The sequence below is a fragment of the Hyaena hyaena genome, unplaced genomic scaffold, assembly GCF_003009895.1.
Source record: "Hyaena hyaena isolate Hyena2069 unplaced genomic scaffold, ASM300989v1 scaffold_213, whole genome shotgun sequence".
Classification (NCBI taxonomy): Eukaryota; Metazoa; Chordata; class Mammalia; order Carnivora; family Hyaenidae; genus Hyaena; species Hyaena hyaena.
This window is the reverse complement of record NW_024080843.1, coordinates 2,234,324-2,256,953: the sequence shown is the minus strand read 5'-3', so window position 1 is coordinate 2,256,953 and position 22,630 is coordinate 2,234,324. Positions and strand designations below refer to the sequence as shown.

The 22,630-nt window shown below is 43.0% G+C and overlaps 1 protein-coding gene across 1 annotated transcript in view; it reads left to right on the top strand.

Annotated features, from left to right (window-relative positions):
- Nucleotides 1-3,659: 3,659 nt before the first annotated feature.
- Nucleotides 3,660-22,630, top strand: part of KLHL6 (kelch like family member 6) — a 59,629-nt gene continuing 40,658 nt past the window's right edge. The window contains exon 1 of the mRNA XM_039242316.1: nucleotides 3,660-3,979. Coding sequence (XP_039098247.1) covers nucleotides 3,687-3,979 — 293 coding nt within the window. The 5' untranslated portion in view covers nucleotides 3,660-3,686. The remainder of the gene's footprint in view (nucleotides 3,980-22,630) is intronic.

Genomic DNA, 22,630 nt, shown 5'->3' with positions numbered 1-22,630 from the left:
GCTGGGTTGGTGGAGAGAGACTCTCAGGTCAGGGAACTGGAAGGTGGGGTCCTCTGACTTTGATGCATCAAAGTCACGGTTACCCTGGAGTGTTTCTGGGAAAGCCCCTGCTGGAGACTATGATTCTACTGGGTCATTGGAGAACAGTGAAAGGTGAAAACATTGGGCTTTAGAATCAGCCAGATGTGAGTTCACATCTCAGTTCTGTCACTCAGTAGCTGTGTGTCTTAATTTGTCTTCACCACAAAGCAGATATTAGACAAGGATTGGGTACAATTAGTCTATTTGAGAAGCACAATGATAGGGTGAGGAAGTGAGATGGGAAGGGTGGAAAGCCCTGAGAGGATGAATGGGTTACTACTATGGGCAACTAGAGCTCAGTGCTCTGAAAGTCTTATGATAGACAGGGTAGGATGCACTTCAGTAGCGTCCCACCAAGAGATAAGGAAGCTAGCGTTTTTATCTACCAACTCCTGGCTCTCAGTTGCAGGTCACTCTTGGGGGCATCTCTGGTGAGCCCACATGCTCTTGTAGCTGGAAAATGCTCTCAGGCAGAGTGATGCCATTGGTGTGCTTCTGGGAACTGTCTGCAGGTGACCTCCAGGATGAAGTGAGGGGCTATGGGCAAGATACTAATTATGTGATCTAATCTGTCTTCATGTCTCCAAAATGGAAATCATAAAACTTAACTACACTGAATTGGTGGGAAGAGTAAGAGCATCAGAGTTCATAAAATGCCTCTCATAGTTCTTGAAGCATAGTTGATACTCAATAAATGATAGCTTTAGTAGCATTAAGTTAACATGACAGAACATTGGCTTTTCCGTTGTAGCTGACTTAAGACTTGTTTCTATCACGGTAAGTTGTGTTAGAGAGGACAGTTTTCTGGGGTCAGAAGGGGCAATCTGTGGTTTTAGGAATAGAGATTTCCATTGAGTGAAGCTACCCATTTGCATGGAGACAGAATCTATTCCTTATAAGCATTATAAAACCAACTAACTAGCCTAATAAGATATAATTATTGTTTTCCCAGTATTAAAGCTTTTGCCAGTGGCTTGTACATTTTGTTGCTTGGTAGGGAAAATAAAATTTCCACAGAACAGAATTATTTTGCTTGTAGCTATAAAGAATATTTATCAGTTAATGCTAAATCTCAGAGCGCATCCAGGTTGACATGGATGCCAAACTGGTTGTGTTTTTAACCTTTGCACTAAATCTAATTGTAGGTATTATCACATCTATGGTACAAGTCTGTATAGGCATCCCTACTAGAAGAATGTAGGGGTGAGGAAAAGGTAACAGTTAACTGCTTATGTCAAGGGAATGGGGTGGATGGACTTGGAAGGTCTATGAAAAATAAGGGAGCTTGGTGAACAGGATCCATCATGAATGGAGAATTGAGTTTTATTCTTATTTTGTTTTATTTGAGGGGGAGTTGGAGTGGAGCTTAATATGGCCAGTGTTGTTCAAACTTTGAGAGGTTCTGGGGGACAAGGTGCTATGAGAAAGATTGGGTCATGTGTTGTTCTCAGTTCTACCAGAGGTGGTAGTTAGAGTCCTGGGGGCGAAAGTGCTGAGTTACTCCCAGTTGAGGCCTGCAGGGAGAGTCAGAGTGTGATTGTCCCTGTGGTGGGCATGGGCGGTCAACAACGTACCAGCCCTTCCCCCTCCTCTGTGCTAACAGGCCCTGATTTTATCTATCTACTCCTTGATCTTGGGGAAAGTGGACTGGAACCAGCAGGTGAATCATGTTTAGTGCAAGAGTTTGTTATTCCATTTGTATTTCCTAGAGTTTGGTCTCAAGTGACCTAGTCAAGTGACCTAGAAGAAGCCTGATGGTGATTTTAGGAAATATTTTCTCTGTGGTAAAAAGAAAGAGATGAAGGAGAAGAGGCCTTTCTTTCTTCCTGCTTTTGGATTGGTTAGTACTGTGGTAGCTATTATGTGATCATGAGGGGGCATCTCCGTCACACTGAGAGAATGACAGAGTGGGAAAATGGAAAAATTCTGTGTCCTTGAAGACATCACTGAGCTTCTTGTTTAACCTGATACTCCATGCATTTGGCATCTTATAGTGTGAGACTTCTATTGTTTAAACTACTTAAAATCTTTTTTTCTAATGCTTATTTATTTTTGAGAGAGAGAGACCGAGAGCAGGGGAGGTGCATAGAGAGAGGGAGACAGAGGGTCTGAAGTGGACCCTGGGCTGACAGCAGAGGGCCTGATGTGGGGCTTGAACTCGTGAACCATGAGATCATGACCTGAGCTGAAGTTGATGCTTAACCAACTGAGCCACCCAGGCACCCCTGTTTAAACCACTTTTGATGGACTATCTTGATTGACAGAGCTCTGGATAAAGCACAAGTCTGGTGGGAGGGGAGATATCAAAGACCCTGACCTTAGGAAGAAGTATCCATGGAAGAGAGGAAGAGCTGAGGCAGAACCAGGATCTCTGGAGGGAGCTCAGTCACCACTGACTAGGGCAGAGAATGGACTGGGACTCCTATTGATCAGAGGACAGCCAGTGCTCCCCACAGCTAGACGGTACATCAAAGAAGGAGCCAGACAGCAGAGGCCACTTTGGCAAGGTGTTGGGAACTGGTGCAGCCATGGCAGGCAAGCCCTACCATCCTCTCTGTGGGAGACGCAGGGGTCAGGACGAACATGGTATTACAGCTCCGGGTAGCCTGATGGTGGTGGAGGAAACAGGGGCTTTGAAGCCAAACAGATCTGGGTCCTGCCACTCACTTGGTCAGAGCTTCAGTTTGCTTCTCTGTAAAATGAGGACAATCATACCTGCCCCACTGGGTTCTTATAAACACTGGAATACATTAAAGTGAATTAACTTCTCTAGTTTGTAATATAGTGGGAGTTTATGAAAAGATAATTATTATCATTTAACAGAGACCTGCAGAGGGGATGAAGATGCTTCATAGTGTACCACTAGATGCATGGCAATAGATGCTGAGCGCGATCAGGCCAATTTGAGACTTGCTAGGTGTTGACCTACCCTGATTAGTCGTCTAAGAGAGAAGACCCTGGGCATAGAGTTTCTGGAGATCACTTCTTCTTTGTCCACAGATACATATCTGAAACAATAGACTTTCTTCATGGGGGAGAATGTTTGCAATGACATTATTTTCCCCTGAGCAGGGAGGAAGACAAAGAAGATGTGTAGTGCTGATATAAACGAGAATGTCAGTGGTAAGTGTTTTTCCAAAGTTCCCAAGGGACTGGGTAGGGACTTATCATGGGGTCTCAGACTCCTGAGAAGAGGGAGGGGGAAGACTGTAGAATGTTCCCTGCCTATCCTATCATTGACAACTTGCGTTATAAAAGCACCCGAGGTACAAATGTAATAACCAGAATCAGAGGCTTCCTGCTCACGGATATGAGGGGGAGATGGACCAAAATAGCCTCACAATACTGATAGCAGACTCTGAGAAGCCACCCCTTCTCTCCTGGAGCCCCTTGATACACACCTCTTCTAAGTAATTTCCAACCTTCTGTTGACTCACAGAAAGAAGAATTGAAGTTACTGGCGTTTGTAGTAACAGGATGAGAAAGTACGAGACTTCCTGTTGTGTGTGTGTGACAGCTGGTGATAAGTGGAGGGCTCTGCACAGGAAATCCGCTCAGCTTCTGCAATGTGACCTGCCTGAAACTTGGGTGCTCCTTCAGTCTGGATGTTGATGGCAGGACAGAGGGGCGCCTGGACCATGGGCGACGTGGTAGAGAAGAGTTTGGAAGGGCCGCTGGCACCTCCTATGGATGAGGCCTCCCAGAAAAGAGGAGACCTTGTAGAAATCTTAAATGGGGATAAGGTAAAATTCGATGACACAGGACTCTCCTTAATACTGCAGAATGGCCTGGACACCCTGCGCATGGAAAATGCTCTGACAGATGTCATCTTGTGTGTGGACATTCAGGAATTCTCCTGCCACCGCGTGGTGCTTGCCGCGGCCAGCAACTATTTCAGGTCAGCACGCCTAGGATTACAGTCAGATTGGGTTCAGGTTGTAAGGAAAATCGGTATTGATGTGATAGCCCGATCTAACTAGTTGGCTGTTGTTGCGTGTATGGTTTGTATATCTATTTAGGTTTGTGTGTTTATTCCAGATACAAGAAAGGAAGCTATTAAGCCTTATGTTTTAGATTTGTTTAAGGCATATTAAAAAAGAGATTGATGTCATTTAAAAGCAATGTTTATATATTATGGCAAATCTTCTGTATATATGTGTCATTGTTCCAGAGGATGGAAAATTACTGAAGTCACGGGGATTTTTCCCCCTTGGTCTGACTAGTGTGTTGGAAACATGATGTTGTCTTTGTTCACAAACTGAGGTAGAGAAAATGCTGTGGCCCCCCTTTTGGAGTTTTCAAATGACTTGCTGAAAATTAGGGGCATCTGGTTATGCACAAGGGGGTGGATTGGAAAAGAACGCAGTAACAAAGGTGCTTTAGCAGCGAGAGGCTCCCAGGTATATCACACCCTGAGACCTGGGTTCCATCCCGCTCTTCCCTTCCTGACAGTGAGACTTGAGGCAGGTCACTTTATGCTCTGAGTTTCTGTTTTGTTATCTTTACGCTGGGGACAATGATGATTACCTCTCTGGATTGTTGTGATAATTAAATGTGAGAGGGAAAGGGTCTTACACAGTGTCTAGGGTATAATAGATGCTCAGTATGTCTTTGTTGAAAGTCTTTACCTCATTCTGTTTGGTTCGGCTTAGAACCATTTATTGTTTACCATGAACAAATGTCTGGGATAGGAACGTGGGAAAATCAGGAATACAGTGAATAGGGCTGGATTCAGACATCTCCAGATCAATGCAGCCATGGTGGGAAACAGTCTCAAAGAGAAATAGGGATGAAGAATGTATCTGGGTAACTTGAAAAAGAGATAGCTTTAGAATTCCTTTTAATGAAATTCTTCTTAACTCTTGGTTCTGACTGAGGAAATTAAAAACGATTTACCCATGTAAACATCATGAAAAATATTTTAACTTTTTACTTTTTCTGAGATGCTTATAGGGAAATTTTTACTTGGAATTCAAAGAGCAGAGTCAATGGACTGTTGTGGGATTGATTAAGTCCCCTAAACAAGGCAAGGGGACACCTGGGGTTGTGGGAAGTAGTGCCTGCTATGTGCCAGACAGACATGGTTATCTGGTTTTTTTGGTTTTATTTTTGCAGCACTGTGGTGACGGTGGCTAATGTCCCCTTTTACAGATGAGGAAATGGAAACCCAACATTACAAATGTAATCATTGCTGGAGTAGGGATTGGGCATGTTCTAGAAATCCTTATTTATACTGCAATACAAATCGCCACTAAATTTATACATTCCACAGGAAGTATATAAAAGGTAATGTGTAGGTACAACCATACAGATGGGATGACACAAATAAACATATTTCTATCCCACTGGTATTGGTTGTATCTTTCACATGGATCAACAACCACTTTCAGAAGTGAATGAAAAGTCAGCTTAGCTCAATGTACAGAGTACCCATTTTTAGATTTATTGATTCTCTTTTGAATCACTGGAAAATGGCAGTCATACGAATGCATGCCTGAGTAGCAAGTTTGTTAGTGGCTCAGCCTGTCTCTGGAACAGGACCACTGGCTGTGTGCTCTCAGGCACATCACTGATTCCTCTGGTCCCTGGGTTTCTCATCCTAAACAGAAGGTGTTTGGGCCCAGGTCCTTCCCACCCTACTGATGTAGGATACTTAGGGAAAGTGTCTGTCAGCCCTCAGAGGAGGTGGTAGCCATGAGATCATGGAGGCACCCGCACAGTATGCGTGTGGGCCTGTGGGTGAAGACTCCCTTCCAAAAGCCAGGTCACGTAGGGAAATTCCTTCTGTTCTTTTCTTCAAAGCAACAACTTTTGATTCTTATCTTGGTATTTATAGGATGACTTTCCTCCTATAACAAACACGGTCTTGGAGACAGAATTCTTTTTTTCTGGTATTGCTATTAATAATAACTTCTGTTCTTGATCACTTACTGTGAGCAAAGCTCTGTACCACATGTGCCACATACACCATCCCACACCAGCCCTGCGAGGGAGCGAATTCTATCCCCGCTTACACATGAGGGATGAAAGCCTGGGGTGCCTCGGGCTCTAAAGTTACCAAATGGGATTTGGACTTAGGGCTGACATGAAGTCTGACATTGCCTCACCACCCATCTTGCTTTGTTTCTAAGGTTTTGAAAGGGGTTGGGAGCCAAGTTCCTCTTATGCTCACACTTCAGAAGGGCAGAGAGTCGACTCTGTCTGAGAGGTTTCTGACACAGCCCTCTTTGCTTTGGAGAGCCTGGAAGCTGGCTGTGACATTTTGTACATTTTTTTCTTGATCCATTGAGGACATAAATATTTTCTGTAGAGTGATTGAACCACAGTTTATTTAACCAGTCCCCTGATGGCAGACATTTGGATTATTGCTAATCTTTTGCCATACAACAATGTTGTAATGAATAACCTTACACATGTTATTTTTATGCACACAGGAGTACCTGGGGGTCCATTTCTAGAAGAGGGCTTGCTGAGTTAAGGAGAAATGCATCTGCAGTTTAAGCAGATATATATGTCAGATTCTCCTTTATAGGGATTCAGTCATTTTGAACTCCCCATAGGCCTGCCAAAAGAGGATGACTTCCAATAAGTTGTGATTTTTCCCAATATGACAGATGAATTTTGTTTTAATTTGCATTTCTCCTATTTTGAATAAGCTCAAACATCTTTTCGATGTTTAAGGATTGTCTGTAGTTCTTTTTCTGTGAACTGTCTCTTCACAGCCTTTCAAATTTTCATATATATATATATGTATTTTAAATGTTTATTTATTTGAGGGACAGACATCGAGAGAGAGATAGAGTGTGTGTGTGTGCGCGTGTGTGTGTGTCAGTAGGTGACAGACAGAGAGAGAGGGAGAGAAAGGATCCCAAGAAGGCTCTATGCTCAGCACAGATTCTGATGTGGGCTTGAACTCGTGAACCGTGAGATCATGATCTGAGCTGAAATCAAGAAGTCTGTTGCTTAACTGACTGAACCACCCACATACCCCAAATTTTCAGATATATATATATATCTGTGTGCATATCACATATATATGTATATATATATACACACACACAGATATATATATATACATATATATTTTTTTAAATTTTTTTACATTTATTTATTTTTGAGAGATACAGTGAGACAGAGCATGAGTGGGGAGGGGCAGAGAGAGAAGAAGACACAGAATCTGAAGCAGGCCCCAGGCTCTGAGCAGGCGTTCAGCACAAAGCGTGACGTGGTGCTCAAACCCACAAACCGTGAGATTGTGACCTGAGCCGAAGTCGGACACTTAACCGACTGAGCCACCCAGGCGCCCCTTCAGATATATTTTTTTTTAATTAAAATTTATTTTTATCAAAGTACTATGTGCAGATAGTTAACAAAGAGTCAAGTAGTATTTGAAGACTTATAATAAAAAAATAAAAATTCCTCTTCACCTCCTCTTTCCTTCAGTGTTGTTCACCAAAGGCCACCGTTTTTGATATTTAGCTGTTTCTTCTGGTATTATTTTTCTTTAAAATATACTACTCTTGGGGCGCCTGGGTGGCTTAGTCAGTTAAGCGTCCGACTTTCGCTTAGGTCATGATCTCGCGGTTCGTGGGTTCGAGCCCCGCGTCGGGCTCTGTGCTGATTGCCAGCTCAGAGCCTGGAGCCTGTTTCAGTCTGTGACTCCCTCTCTCTGACCCTCCCCTGTTCACGCTGTCTCTCTCTCTCTCCTAGAAATAAATAAAACATAAAAAAAAAATTTTAAATATACTACTCTTTCTTGATTTCTCAATGTTAGACATCATTTACTAATTTCCTGGTATGTCTGATAAGGACTTAGCACTTACTCCTAGCTCCCTTACCATACACTTACCTTTCCTACAATCTCTCAGTATAATGTTATCACATTTTTCCTGAATAAATTTGTATTAGGAATTTACATGATATCCATGAAAACTTTGTTTCCTATTGAGCCAAGCTGTGTGAAATGATTACACTTTGTTTCTTATAAAGCTTTTTGTCATTCCTAAAGTTAATAATTCATCGTTAATTTTGGGACTATCTTTTGCTCATAGCTTCTCACCATGATTTTTCATGTGGTTTAGTGCATGAAAGAATCTACCAGTTCCATTTCCCCCCAGAATATTCCTCACTGACATTGTTTCATACATGTTCTCTGGACCTGCTGCCCAGCTATTGTCTACCTGCATATGTAACCATGGTGGCTATAAACAGGGACTATATTAGTAACTCAGACAATGTAGTTCCCTTTGGGGGCCTATTTAGAAGTCTTGAGTGGAATGAGGAAGTTGGGAAAATACATAGAGCTGAAGCTGAGAAAAGTGCAAGGGAGAATAAAGCTTAAAAAGTATCTCATGACATATATTAAATGTCAAACAGCCATTGTCAAAGTGTCTGAATATTATCCTGGCAGGAAAATCAAGGAAAGCATAATTTAATATTCATAGTAATTGTTTTTTTAAATGTTGTAAAACTACTAGTGTCTTTTATAAGACTACTAAGAAAGCTTCCATTTGTGTTATGCCTTTGGACATGTCCCCAAATCAAAGTGTTTGGAACTGGCTGTGCATCCTACATGCTGAACCCCATCTCCCAAAGGCTCTCCATCTAAACTAGTGGTTCTCACCATTTTGTGGGGGCAGGAAACAACTCACTGCAGAGATGCCACACTCCATAAGTGATGCTAACCCCTGAGGGCAATCGTGTTGTGATTTCCAGGGGTGGCTGAGGGAAGGAGTGGTGATGTAGGGAGGGATAATCAGGCTCCTCGCAGTCCTACCAGATGACTGGCCTTCCCACGTGAATACAAAAGCTTCCAGGCTGAGGCAGAGTTGATAGCAAGCTCCTTTGTTGCTGCTAATGCTCGAAATCTGCCTGGACCTTGGCTCCTGCTTGTACCTCAGTACCTTGGTCTTTGGGTCTAGGCTATGATGAGGGGACTTTGACCACTTGCTACAAAAATCAAGCATGGGTCAGGAATGGGAATGGCATTCTGGCCCCAATCTATTAATATTATTATTATATATTAACCAATTACTGTATGGCAGCAAGTGGGGTGAGAGGCTACTCTTAAACTATGTGTAGAGGTTATAATCCTTTGCTTTTTCTGCATAGTGGTGTAAGGTGTTTCCAAGGGAGCCAGCAAGCACAACTGAGAGACTAAGTGTGAAGGAAAACAAGAATGAGTTAAGGCCATCTGGGCCTGATTAGCAATCTGGCTAATGGTGAAACATTGAGGATTGCTGTTGCCACAGTGGGTATGCCTGATCAAGTGAACTGGTGATTGTACTTCTAGGATTGGGTCCTGCATTTTATGCTTTGGGTCTTGTTCATTTGACAGAATTAATGTGGTGGTTAATATTTAAGTACTGTAGACCAGGGTGCCTGGGTGGCTCAGTTGTTTAAGTGTCCGACTTCAGCTCAGGCCATGATCTCACCATTCATGAGTTCAAGGCTCTATGCTGACAGCTCAGAGCCTCGAATCTCCTTCAGATTCTGTATCTCTCTCTCTCTCTCTCTGCCCCTCCCCTGCTCACGCTCTGTCCCCCTCTGTCTCTCAAAAATAAATAAACATTAAAAAAATATTTAAGTACTATAGATCTATAATTTCTTATCAGCAGTTCTAAAATATCCCAAGTGCTGAGAAATGAAAAGGTTTTTAGAACTTATTTGGCGGATGGATTTGTGACTTGAGCTGTACTTGTCTGATAGAGGTATCTGTCCTGAATTGAGAAGAGGCTACTTGGAATCTGTTTATTCCACTATACGTATATTCATTGCTGGATTACTAATGCTCTGGATATAGGAGTGCTGGAGGTGCTATATAATATTCAAGATATAGTAATATCTAAACAATTCTGAATGTCAGAGCACATCTGACTGTAAGATTTTGGGGTAAAGGATTATGGGACTTTTCTGATAAAGTTTGTTTTTGTTTTGGTGTTATTATTATAGTTTCTTTCATATGAATATTTTACATTCTTGTAAAATTAGTTTACATACAGTTTTACATCTTACTTTGCATTTTTTCATTATAGTCTTTCCCCTATAGTTTTCATAACTCCTGTTTATTTATTTAGCTACCATTTTTAATAGATGCATAATATGAAAACCATTCATTGTGAATGTAGGTCACTTCTAATATTTTTGTTTTTATAAATGATGTGGTGATAAACATCTTTGGAATAAGTATTTCTGCAGTTTGGAATCTGGAAAGGCCAACATTTTTTGAATATTTACTGCATGCCAGGAACTTTGCTGGATTCTTTTTTTATCTTGTTTAATTTCTACAATATCAACAATTAGGTAACAACTAGTGGATAGCATTGTCTCCATTTCACCCACCAAAGAACTCACTTTGATAGGAAAAATGGTTTCCCCATTGGTATCTAAACTGAAAGCAGACCTTTCTATTGGGCAGAAATGTGACTATTGGGACATTAACCGTGCAAGACCATTAACTCCCCCTCCTTACCATATACTAGTATAGTCTGTGTAAGCTGTAGATGAGGAGAAAGTGTAAAAGTTATTGCCTCCATGTGCATGTACACATACACACACACACACACACACACACACACAGAGGCAGAACACTATGGGAACATTCAAGCTAATTTGCATCTGGGGCTGAACTGATAGACCCCATAGCGTCAAAGACTCAGCGTGCCTTAGGGCACCAGTCTGGGTCAAAGGATTAAAAAGAAATAAGGAAGTAGGTCAGGAGGCGGGGTGAAGAGACAGTATGCTTTGAAAGCATAGGGCCTCAAGAACCTGTAGGACATCATTGGGGCAGGAACCAGTAACTTCATGGTCTAATGGAAAGAACACCATCTTAAAACCTTGTCACTGGCCTTTGAGTCTATACTCTCGCATGTAGTGGCTGTGTAAATCTTGGAGGAATTGCTTGGCCTTTCTCAGGTTCAGTGCTACTATACAACACAGTGAAGCTACTGATTTGTGTCTATCCATCCCAGTAAAGTTTGTGAAATACACATAATAAAATAGATTCATTTACGAATTTATTTGCCTACATATTTTATGGATGATAAAAGTCAGATTTCTTCATTCTAAGGAAGAGAAATCAACTGGCTTTTTTGAGGATTTATGTAGATAACTCACAGAATCCCCCAGAAGGCTAAACTTAGAAAATATACAGAAGCCAGGAGGGCCAGACCGTGGCCAGGACCACAGCCTACAGCCACCCAGAACCCATGTGGGGAAGACTTTCCTGCTGCTGCAGGATCCTGGAGGCCAAGGCTAGTACAACTCTGGCCACTGGGGCTGTCGCCTTCTCAATTCCTGGAAACTGGAGGCTGCTGCTTCCACCAGAATAGGTTCTCCTCTGTCCCTGCTTCTTTGCATTACCAGCTCCCAGTTCCTAGCCTGGAGTGAATTTATCTAATTGGTCAAAGCTGAGTGACACATGTTAATGAATTAGCTGTGACAGAAGTTGGAAAGTGTGCATTGGGCCTTGCAGTTTCTGGATCAGGAAGTGGCTTCTGCCACACCCCACATCTCATTCAGAGGCAGAATTTGCCATACCTAGGGAGGGTTTCAGATGCTGGGCAACTCAAAACTGACAAAGATCCATTATATGTAGCTACTATGTGCCAGTCCTACATTAGGTACAGGGTAAGGGTTAAGGTATCATGAAAAATATACAGGTATTAGAGAATTCCATGATTCCTGTCTCATAGGCATCAGAGATAATGATCCTGAGATCTTACAGGCAAGAGTACAATTATTTTGCACTTTTACTTCTCTTCTTCCTTCAAATTTTGAGTGGTCCTGGAATACCTGTGAGACTGTATGGCATATAGGCATTATCCATCATGCATGGTCTAGAAACTGGCTGGAAGTTTGAGCTATGGGAGGGTCCTTGACACCATTGGAATGGCTGGCATTCAGCAGACACCTTGTATATATTTGATACCAGTAAAAACTTGACGTTCCTCCTGTAGGTTCAGTCACTGATAGGTAGCATCCTGGTCAGAGCAGGAAGTCCTCACAGAATTGGGAGGCTATTGCATAACTTTAAGAAAGGGAAGAATGATAAAGTGTGGTCATTATAGGAAAGATTTGAAGGATCAGTTAAAAATGCAGATTGCTTCAGAATGTTGTGGATTCAACAGGTTACTCACATGACCATCTGGACACAAATGTGCTATGCCTACATAGAGACTCCTGCAGACTTTTTTTCTTTTTTTTTAAGGATTGGAAGGTACTGGGCAGGAGTTGCTGCCCCAGGGGAGAAGAGCATGTAAGTCCTTTGAATTTTTAATAAAATAGCATCTGTTATCTCCACCCCTGGTGTCTAGGGCTTTTGGATCTTCTTTCACTCAAGACCAGAAAATCCATTCTTCTCCTGTTTTGAATAATGCTCCATGGAACTCTCAGCTAAACACAACACAGAAATACTCATCATTGATATCTCAAGTTCTGAGCTTTTCCCCTATTCCAAGTACACAGATATGTAACTGTCCATTAATGAAAATGCCTTTGCAGCGTAGATTCTAATATAGTAAACACCTAACAGTCCATGAGAAGAAATGCCCATATGAAGAACATCTATGTTTTTGGTAAAATTGCCTTGGAGCTCACCATCCATCACATTGCTCAATGTTCCTATATTAGTCAGTGTTCTTTTGGTTGCAAGGAATAGAAGCTGAGGTCAAATCAGCTTTGGCAAAAGAGGAAGGTATTTGGCCACATAGCCAATTCATAGGAAGGACTGAGATACAGCAGAGTCCGGGGAGAAGAGGAACCCGGCCTTGAATGCAGTCAGGGAGCTTTCTTTCCACCCTCATTTGACTTCTTTCTTAGGTGAGATTTCTCAGATGGGCTTCTGCCACATGGTTGGGGGTTTGCTCCTTGGCAGCTCTGAGACTCACTCCTTTTTGGTTTATTCCAGAGAGACACCAAGGGGCTAGCTTCAGTTTGAAAAGCCCCCAGGAAAGACTCTGGCCTGGTTCCATTCTGTTACCCAATCCTAGACCAATCATTGTGTCAGGGAGGTGGGGCACAGTGATCAGCCTAATTTAGTTTAGGAGTCCAAGGGTTGACCAAAAGTGGGGGGCAGGGCAAAGGAGAGGAGATTGGTAAAAAGGTAAGAGCTTCTATTTGAACCACGTGATTTGAATGGGACTTGGGAGAGCATTTCCCAGAAGGGGAAGACACTAGACAAAAGGAAAAATGAATGTACATTAAAGAGTGCTAATAAATGATGGTTTACTTTCTTCTCTGAGCTAACTTAGTGTACTTCTGCCTTTGCGTTGGCTGTTAGGATGCTCTGTGCATTAGCGTTCCCTAGCCTAGGTTTTGGTGATATATTCTCCTACTTTAATTACTTAGATCTTATCTTCTTACTTTTTGTTGCTACTGTTTTGAATTTTATAATATCTCTGAGGCTTTAGTATAAGCCACCTTAAGTTATTTTGGAGAGGCTTTTTTTTTTTTAAGTAAGCTCTAGACCCAACGTGGGGTTTGAATCTATGACCCTGAGATCATGAGTTGCATGCTCTACCAATGGCCAGCCAGAATCCCCTAGAGAGACCATTTTTGTTTAAAGATAAGTCTCCTTTGCTATGAAAAAATATCATTTAGGCAACCTACATGTCCTCTGCAAGCTGTAAGGGTAGGCATTCTTTTATTACATTTAACTTTTATGGAAAGCATTAAGGCCACAGTAACTACAGGAATGCTGTAATACAGTCAAACCAAAAGTTGCATTGTAGCTCTTTCTGAGGAGACATTGAAGGATCTATAAAAATTACCTGCCAGCAGGTGTACACATAATGATTCAGGTTCAGGGTCAAGTAGGAGCTCACTGACATTCAGGAGATCATGTGTCATGTAGAGTAAGCTTAGGCTTGTCCGGGGTAGATATCAAGGGCATTTTGGTGTTAGGGAAATTAGAGGAGGGGTAGATGCCCAGTGAATAATTCTTGGAAGGTGGGGTTAGTAGACATAGCACTCAAGGTCAATTGAATGAATGACTCACTCTCTATCAGACACTGAATTTACAAAGATTAATGAGTTCTGGTTCCCTATTGACTTCAAAATCACAATCAGAGGAGAAAGTTAGGCAAATCAGTTTCAGTATGGGGTAATAATACCAATGTTTCAGTATAGCTAACATGATGGAGTTCTGCTCACAGAAGGGGCATTAAGTCAGACTAGAGAAAAATACAATCAGAGAGGGCTTCCTGCAAGAGTATAGCCCAATCTATGGTAGCTCCTTCTTCACCTTTGGCTTTAAAACTCCTCTGCACTCTCAGCTGGAGTATCTCTTGTTTTTTTCCCTCTCTCTGTGGATCTGTGTCATAAAAGCCCAAGGAACAGGCCCGGCAGTCTAGTTCCTCTGTGGCAGCTGGTGAAGGGAGAAGTCTGGAACACATATGTGATCACTTTTGCCCTATCACAATAGGAATAACTTTTATGCCTCAACATTTGAATACCTTGGAGTGAGGATTAGGACCAGTGCCATTTCACATGTTTCTAAGGGGTCAGAACCAGGGAATGTGCAGAAAAATCTCTGAGCGAAGGCTGATATTTGACTTCTGGATAATGACACGGAGGTCACAAGGAGGCTAGCATGAGGTCCTGGGGGTTGCGATGGAAAATGTTTGGAAAGGGGTGGTAATAAGGAGCTTCCAGGGCAACAGCCTGGTCAGAATGTGGTAGTGGACAGTTATCATAAATGCCAACCCTGCTTGTGGCCCAGTGGGAAGTGAGAATCAGAGCAAACCTCTTTGAAGAGGGAAGTGGTGTTTTGTTAGGGGAAGCCAGGTTTCGTCTCCGGCAAGGAGATGGAAGATGGGCTAAAGCAAATTAAGGTGGAGAACAAGTACCATGTTTTGTACTATAACATCTCAAGTGGGAGGGCTTAGGGTAAATATCAGGGGCCTGGGGTACCAATTTGGAGAATCACTAATACAGTTCTCTATATGCACATTGCACTTCAGGTCACTCAGTCTTGGAGCTCATTATTCGCATGGCAGTTAGAAGAGAAATGTGGATTAGAGAGTGTGGTGTACAGTAGGCAGATCCTCTTGGCCTGCAGGACCAAGTACAGGACTACACTGTGTGTGTAGTTTCCTTCTGTCTGTCCACCCACCCATCCATCCATCCATCCACCCACCCATCCATCCATCCATCCACCCACCCACCCATCCATCCATCCATCCACCCATCCATCCACCCATCATCCACCCATCCATCTATCCATCCATCCATCCATCCATCCATCCATCCATCCATCCATCCTACAAATATTAAATCTATACTGTGGACCAGCAAATAAGAATTGAGAGAGAAATAAAATCTAGCCCTTGCCTTTCAGAGCCTTATAAATCTAATAGAGGAGAAGACTCATTAAAAGACGGCTATATAGGGGCGCCTGGGTGGCTCAGTTGATGCAGCGTCTGACTTCGGCTCAGGTCATGATCTCACAGTTTGTGAGTTCGAGCCCCGCATCGGGCTCTGTGCTGACAGTTCAGAGCCTGGAGCCTGCTTTAGATTCTGTGTCTCCCTCTCTCTCTGCCCCTCACCTGTTCACATTCTGTCTCTCTCTCTCTCTCTCTCTCAAAAATAAATAAATATTAAAAAAAAAAGTAGGCTATATAGGGGTGCCTGGCTGGCTCAGTTGGTAGAGCATGCAACTCTTGATCTTCGAATCATGAGTCAATCCCCACGTTGGGCCTAGATTTAACTTAAAAGAATAAGCTATATAGAGTGTACATAGAGAAGGCTGTCTGGCCCAAGGGTGTTGATGTAAACAGAGACACATACTGGAAACTACTAGTTGTTGGGCATTGCTGCTTCAGTGGACTTGGAAGGGGGTATATAGACTAGACTCTGAGGGGCCTTGTATGGCAATATTGACAGTACATTAACATTTCATTTTCTGGGCACTTTTAACACCATGTTCTTTAACATTTGGACCCATTTGTTACTCACTATTCATTTGTCTAATTGTGTCAGTCAGGACTCTGCAATGCAAATTGTAGCTACTCAGTTCAAACTGGTTCAAGCATATCAAAGAAAGAAGTTATTTGCTCACATTATTTAAAAGTTCAAAAAAAAAAAAGTTTAAGAGTACTGACGTTAGGTCTTGTTTGATCCTGGTGTTCAAATAATATCATCAGGACTCAGCTTCTCCCTCTGTCTCTTGTCTCTGCTTTCCTCTGTGTTGGTTACTCACTCAGGGAGGATCTTCACAGATGGAGGCAAGGAAATATCCAGCAGCTCCAAACTTATTTCTCCCAGCTCAGCAATTATAGCAGGAATAAACCTCTCTTTCCCAGGGGTTCCAGGGAGAGCTCTAGAATTGGCTTTGATTGGACTGGTTTCTTCCTATGCCCATCAGGGAACTGATCACTGTGGCATAGGAGACTGATATGTGACATGGACTGTACTCACTCCAGTCTAGGATGTGGGAACAGCTCTATTCAAACTTTCCAGACAGAATTTGGAGGAGGGATAGTTCTCCAAAGGAAAATCTGGGTACAACTACTGAAAAGATTAGGAATAATAAGAAAAATAAGGAAAAACAAGAACTGCCAATTATATCTTTGTAGTTGAATTATTGCTGAATCCTGTCCATAAACATTTGCTATGATTGATGGTCTATCCTGCTTGATGTCGCAGGACAGAACAAGCCCTTCTTTCTGTCATAAATTTGGATGGGCTGAGTTACATGGCATGTTGAGGCCTCAGCAATGGTCCAGTGGAGCTGGGAAACATGGCTGGAGTTCTGGTCCCCAAAGGACACCTGTGCACTGTCCTTGAGGAGTGGTGAACTTGGTCAAAGAGGTGGGCAAGAGGCAGTCCTTTCACGGCTTGTTAATGTTTAGAGTCAGGTGGGGGCAGCTCTGGGGTTCTAGCTCCTCTATTGGTTTGGAGCAAAGACTCAGCCAGCAGCTGGGGTTCAGGGAACTGACTCCTGGCTCCAGACAGAGATAGCAGCATGTGGTTAGTCATATCTCTTAGAGATGGCCATGTACCCTCAAATCCTTCTCTGAAAGCTCCCCACCAGGTGTGTGAAATTTACATGTGAACTGCAGATAAGAACAGAGAATTGCACACTGTTTATTATTAATAGGGCTTTGGCACCACATCCTGTTTCGGAACTCCTAGCTCTAATGAACTGTGTTACTTGAATATAAGCTGCAGGGGCCCTGTCTATACAGCTAATCTGAAGAAAGACTTATAAGGCCAGGACGAGGCCAGCTTCCATCTGAGCCTACATACCCCATCCTCTACCTGCAGTTTGGGAGGCAGCCTTAGGCCTCATGGAATTCTAGGAGGGCTGGATCTCAGAAGGTGAAAAGGAGAATCTACAGAGAGGGAGGATTTTCAAGGGCATATCTGCCCCAACGCCACTGCCAGTTATTTCTTTGACGTGGAACTTTGTGCAATCTCCTCCTTCTGAGGGTGAGCCATAGGGGCTTGTGTTGGGAAGTGAGGTGACTTATCCCTAGGGTATTGGTACTTGAACATTGGTTTGCCAAAGAATTATGGGTAGGGGGTGGGGGAGCCTAATAAAATTCATATTCCCAGCCCTATTGCCAGGGATTTTGATTCAGTAGGTCTAGGGTGAGTGGGGTTCAGGATTCTGCATTCTTAACAGCCACCCCAGGAATTCCAAATGCAAGTAGTCCAGGGAACATACTTTGAGACCCTTTGGCTTTGACTCCAGGGTGTCTGCAGGCCAGGGATGTGGGCTTGGCAGGACTCCAGTGTTGGGACAGGGTCTAAATTGTAAGGCATAGGGAGCACCTTGAGGTCAGAAATGATCCAAATGTTTATGTCCTTCCCTTGGTTAGGAAATGGCAGGTGAAAGGTTTTGGTGCCCTCAGTGTAGAGGACCTGGGGACCATCAGAAGTGTTTCATCCCATGCTAGGTCACCCCTGCATATACTCACTCCCTGATTATTTGCAATGGAGACCCTTTTGACCATCCACATTGGGCTTATATCCATATAATCTTTTCTTAATAATACTGTTCATTGAACAGCACATGATTACGAATTAAAAACTTTTTAACCAATTGTATATACATTAACGTGTGTGTGTGTGTGTGTGTGTGTGTGTGTTTGAGAGAGAGATAGCATGTGTGTGTAGGGGAGGGGCAGAGGGAGAGGAAAGGAGAGAATCTTAAACAGGCTCCATGCCCAGCTCAGAACCCAACACAGGGCTTGATCTCACGACTGTGAAATTATAACCTGAGCTAAAATCAAGAGCCGGATACTTAATTAACTGAGCCACCCAAGTGCCCCAACATTTATATTCTTAAATAGAATTTACTCAGTTAACCAATATTAGAGCTATTCAACACAGAATATCTCACTAATGCAGAGGAGTTAGCTCCTGGTATAAATGGGATGGTAAGGGGATTAGAGAAAGAATAGAACAGGGGCGGCCTGGGTGGAGCTAGTCTAGGAATGAAATAGTGGGGGTGGTGGGGTAGGTGTTGGTCTGTGGGCCTGTAATTCGGTTTAGAGGTACAGGAAGGATGAGGGAGGAGGCAAGTGTGGAGGCTTAGGGAGGGGGTAAGCCATAGTAATGTTGGGCTGGGTGAAAGATTATGACTTGGTAACATTTAGGACCGGCAGAGGTATGTAGCGCTCATCAGGGGTCTAAGTGGATGTTCTAGTGTGCCTGTGTTCTTTCCATACTCCAGGCCCTGGACTTAGGGGTGTGATGGGAATTCTCTGTGGAGGTGGAAGGCTCATGAGACAGGCCTCCTTGGCCTCATTCTCCCAAGTGTGTTTGGTAATTTTGGAGGTGCTTATTCCTATCAAAGGCAAACACACAGGGGTTAGGAAGGACATGTCATTTGTTCATTCATTCACTCATTCATTTTCTCCCCAAATATTTACTGAGTCCCTACTAGACTCCAGGCACCATTCTAGCTCCAGGAATACAATGGTGATTATAAACCATATCCTCACTCAGGTCACGTTGTTGTGGGAACACAATTATTAAACTAGTTAATTTCAGGTTGTGACAGGCTGTAAAGAAAAATAAAAGAGATGAAGATGTTAGGGAGGGCCTCTCTGAGGAGGTGATTTCTGAGCAGAGACCTGAATGAAGTGAGAATTAAGGCCAGCAGAACTCAGAAGAGTGTGGCCCAGGCTGTGTTTGCAGCCACACCCTGACTTCATTCCAGAAGATTCTTAGGCCCATGGAAGTTTTCATAGCTATTGTGGGAGACGAGCTCACTTGCCCAGCCTCTATTTTGGGATTGGCACTGACTCACTGCTGAGTATTGGGCAACTGGCTCCCAGCTTGAGACTGTTTCTACTGTAAAATGAGGATCTCAGTAGCTATCTCTTGTTTACTAGAATCTCATGAGAATTGGTCAGTGTCTGTATAGAAAGTATTTTTTATTACACAAAAATTATATTTATCTTGAGTATAAGCTAAGGAGTACATGGGTAGCAACTAACTCAGCTCTGTTTTTAGAGAGTGAAACTTGGTTCAGTTCACTTAGTGCTCTCTCACTCAATTGACGCCCCACCCCCCCAAGATGGCCTTGAACTTCTGCTGATTTTCTTGGTTTCAGCACACTGTTGAGCTCTAGAATAAGAGTCCAAAGTCCTAGATTCTTATATCCATTCTATTGCTGACAGCTTGTATGGCCTTGGTCAATTTATTTAACTTCTACTTCTATAGTCTTATCATTTATAAAATGGGTATAATACTTAAAGAAGATACAGCTTTTTGTCTTACAAAGTGCTATCAACATAAATATAAGAGATAACTATTATTAAAGTGGATATCTAGGGGTGATCCACCTTACATAGGTTATACACCATTCATAGGGTCCCAATTTTGCCTCAGTGTTTCCATGGACTGCTCAAGAGAACAGGAAACCTGGGAGTTTGGTCTTTAAGAAATATGTGGACCTCTCCCAGTTTCACCTTGTCTGTATTCAGTATGATTGTGGCCCAGGAGAGGGTATTTAAGTGGCAGAAAATCAGTGACAAAGTTTCAGAAGAGAACAGATAAATGCTAGGATTTGGGGAGCCAAATGGGACAAAAAGAACCTGAGAGAAAGGACTCTGTCTTTAGGGCACTTCCTTTCTCCTACTATGTGACAGGCACCATGCTGATGTGTGCCAGACATGACTGGTCTGTGTGTAGCCCTAGCCCTAACTCTATTCTGGAGGGGTGGTGGACAGTCAGTTGACTCTGACAACCCACTTACCTGATATGCACCAGGCTGAATGCTGCCAAGTCAAGAGTTGCAAGACAGTAATGGGTCTGCCTACTCCAAGTATCTACCAGCAGCCTGCCAAGAGTCCTCTGGTCTGGTCCAAAATGCCTTCCCTTAGCAAGTGCTGGGTATTGTGCTAACACTTTGCTTATATTATCTCACTTATTCTTCTCAACAACTCACTGGGGTGAGTTTTTGCTCACTAGTACAAAGTCATGTAGTGAGTTAGTATTAGAGCCTAGACTAGACCACAGCCCCCTTTGCCTTCCAACAGCCAGTACTGCAGGCTCTTCTTCCTACTCTCCTAGGGCCCTGGAGCCCCTTTGCACTAGGGCCCTGGAGCCCCTTTGCACACCCCCATTCACACACACAGAAAGCCAGAAGTCCCTGAGAGCTTACCTGCTCCTGGGGAGGCCCCTAGCTAAGACTGTCAGGAGGTGCTGGAGTATCAGACCAGCTCCTCTGTCTCTTGCTGAGACAGTTCTGGAGTCTATTCTCTAGCAGTCCCCACAGGAGTAGGCGGAAATTATTTTCTATATGACTTTTGTCTTGCTTTGCCTCCTCCCTTCCCCTGTCTTGCTCCTCCTATATCCCAAGCACGTCACTAGCTTACAAGGGTCAGCTTCTGGGCAATCAGGATACCCACTCGGGTACGGGCTGAGCTGGAGCAGGATGTTATTCAGTGACTGATTACAAGAAAGAATTCGGAAGCTGTGTCTAGCAGTGACAGCCTGATCAAGAGTTCAGATGACCCCAGAGATCCCACTAATTGTGTCATATGGGAAATAGACTTCAAAAGAGCCCCTCAAAGTGGAAGGCATTGAATTAGGCAATTTATATTCCTATCTTATTTAATATTAAAACATCTATTGGACTTTTCCAGTTTTCGTTGGAATGTATGAGATCATACAGATTCAACAAAGTTCACCTTTTACTAATCTTAAAATCACATCGTAGGTGAAATAGCATTTCTGAATTTCACTTGGGTGGGACTCTTGCTATGGTGCCTCAGTTATGTGAAGCTTCGTTTGACTCCACCGTCACTGCCCACCCTTCTCCTGCTAAATGTCCTGTTTTCTGTGTATTGATGTACATGACATATATGGGGGTGACATTTACTTTTACCCCTGGGATGATGGCAGATCTGGATGATACTCGAGAGCAGTGCTATCTAAGAGAGTAGCCACTGGCCACATGCAGCAATTCAGCATTTGAGGTATAACTGGTCCGAATTGAGATGTGCTTTAAATATAAAATGTCCATGAGGGATTTTGAAGTTTCTGTGGGAACAAGGATGTAAGTTATCTCATTAATCACTTAAAAATATTTATTACATGTTGAAATAACATTTGAGGTGTATTAGGTTAAATAAAAGATATTAAAATTAATTCCATCTCCTTTTACTTTTTAAAAACATGGTTACTAGAAAATTTGAAATTACAAATTTGGCTTGCATTATATTTCTATGGGCAGTGCTGCTCTAGGGACTCAAAGAAAGGGAGGTTTAGCAAGTGAAGTTGTCCAAATCCTGGACAGGCTGAGCTGGGAAGAAATTGTGTGCTTATTGTGATAGCAGGGTTCTTTACATGATCAGGGGGCAGCAAGGTGAGTTCTGTGTGACACCGCTTTACAAGGCACATGGTTCTGCAGATGACCATGCGTCTCTGGCCAAGAGGATTTATGGCTGACAAAAATGGCTTGTAAATCGGTCATTGGGCCAAATGACATCACTGCCTGTCTGCTTCCAAGTACTTTGCAGAATTCACATTTGTTGTTTCTTTTTTGCTGTCATATTCTTGAGGAGAAAGAGACCAGTTGAAGGAAGAGAAGAGGAGGAGGGAGGGTGGAAGGCTTATTCTTGATTAGAACAAGGAGGTTGGGGGGCGGGGAGGACACTTAGGAGATCCTAGGGAGAAGATCTCACTGGCTAACACAAAAAGTTCAGAGTCAGCTAGTCAAGTGATTTCTTTCTTTTTCTCAGTCTCTTTCTTTCTGGGGACTTTTGGTGTTTATGATTGCTCCTGGGAAACCAGAAGCAGGTAACTTTGTTTTGCGGATTTGGAAATGGGGAAAAGAAACTGATGGGGTATTCCCAGAGAGAAATAGGAGGCGTGGAAAAGGGAGGAGGAGCAAGATTTAGGGATAAAATGCCCTCTGTGTTGGTATGGAAGTCCCAGTTTGGGGAAGTGCATTCTATCATCAGGGCTCTACCCTGGGACTTTCCTATTTCAGTGACTTACTTGGCTGGGAGATTATGGCTTTAAGGCTCCTGTTCCTATGTCTGAAGTTCAGGAGGCCCAGTCACCTAGCAGCATGGTGACTGCCTCAAGT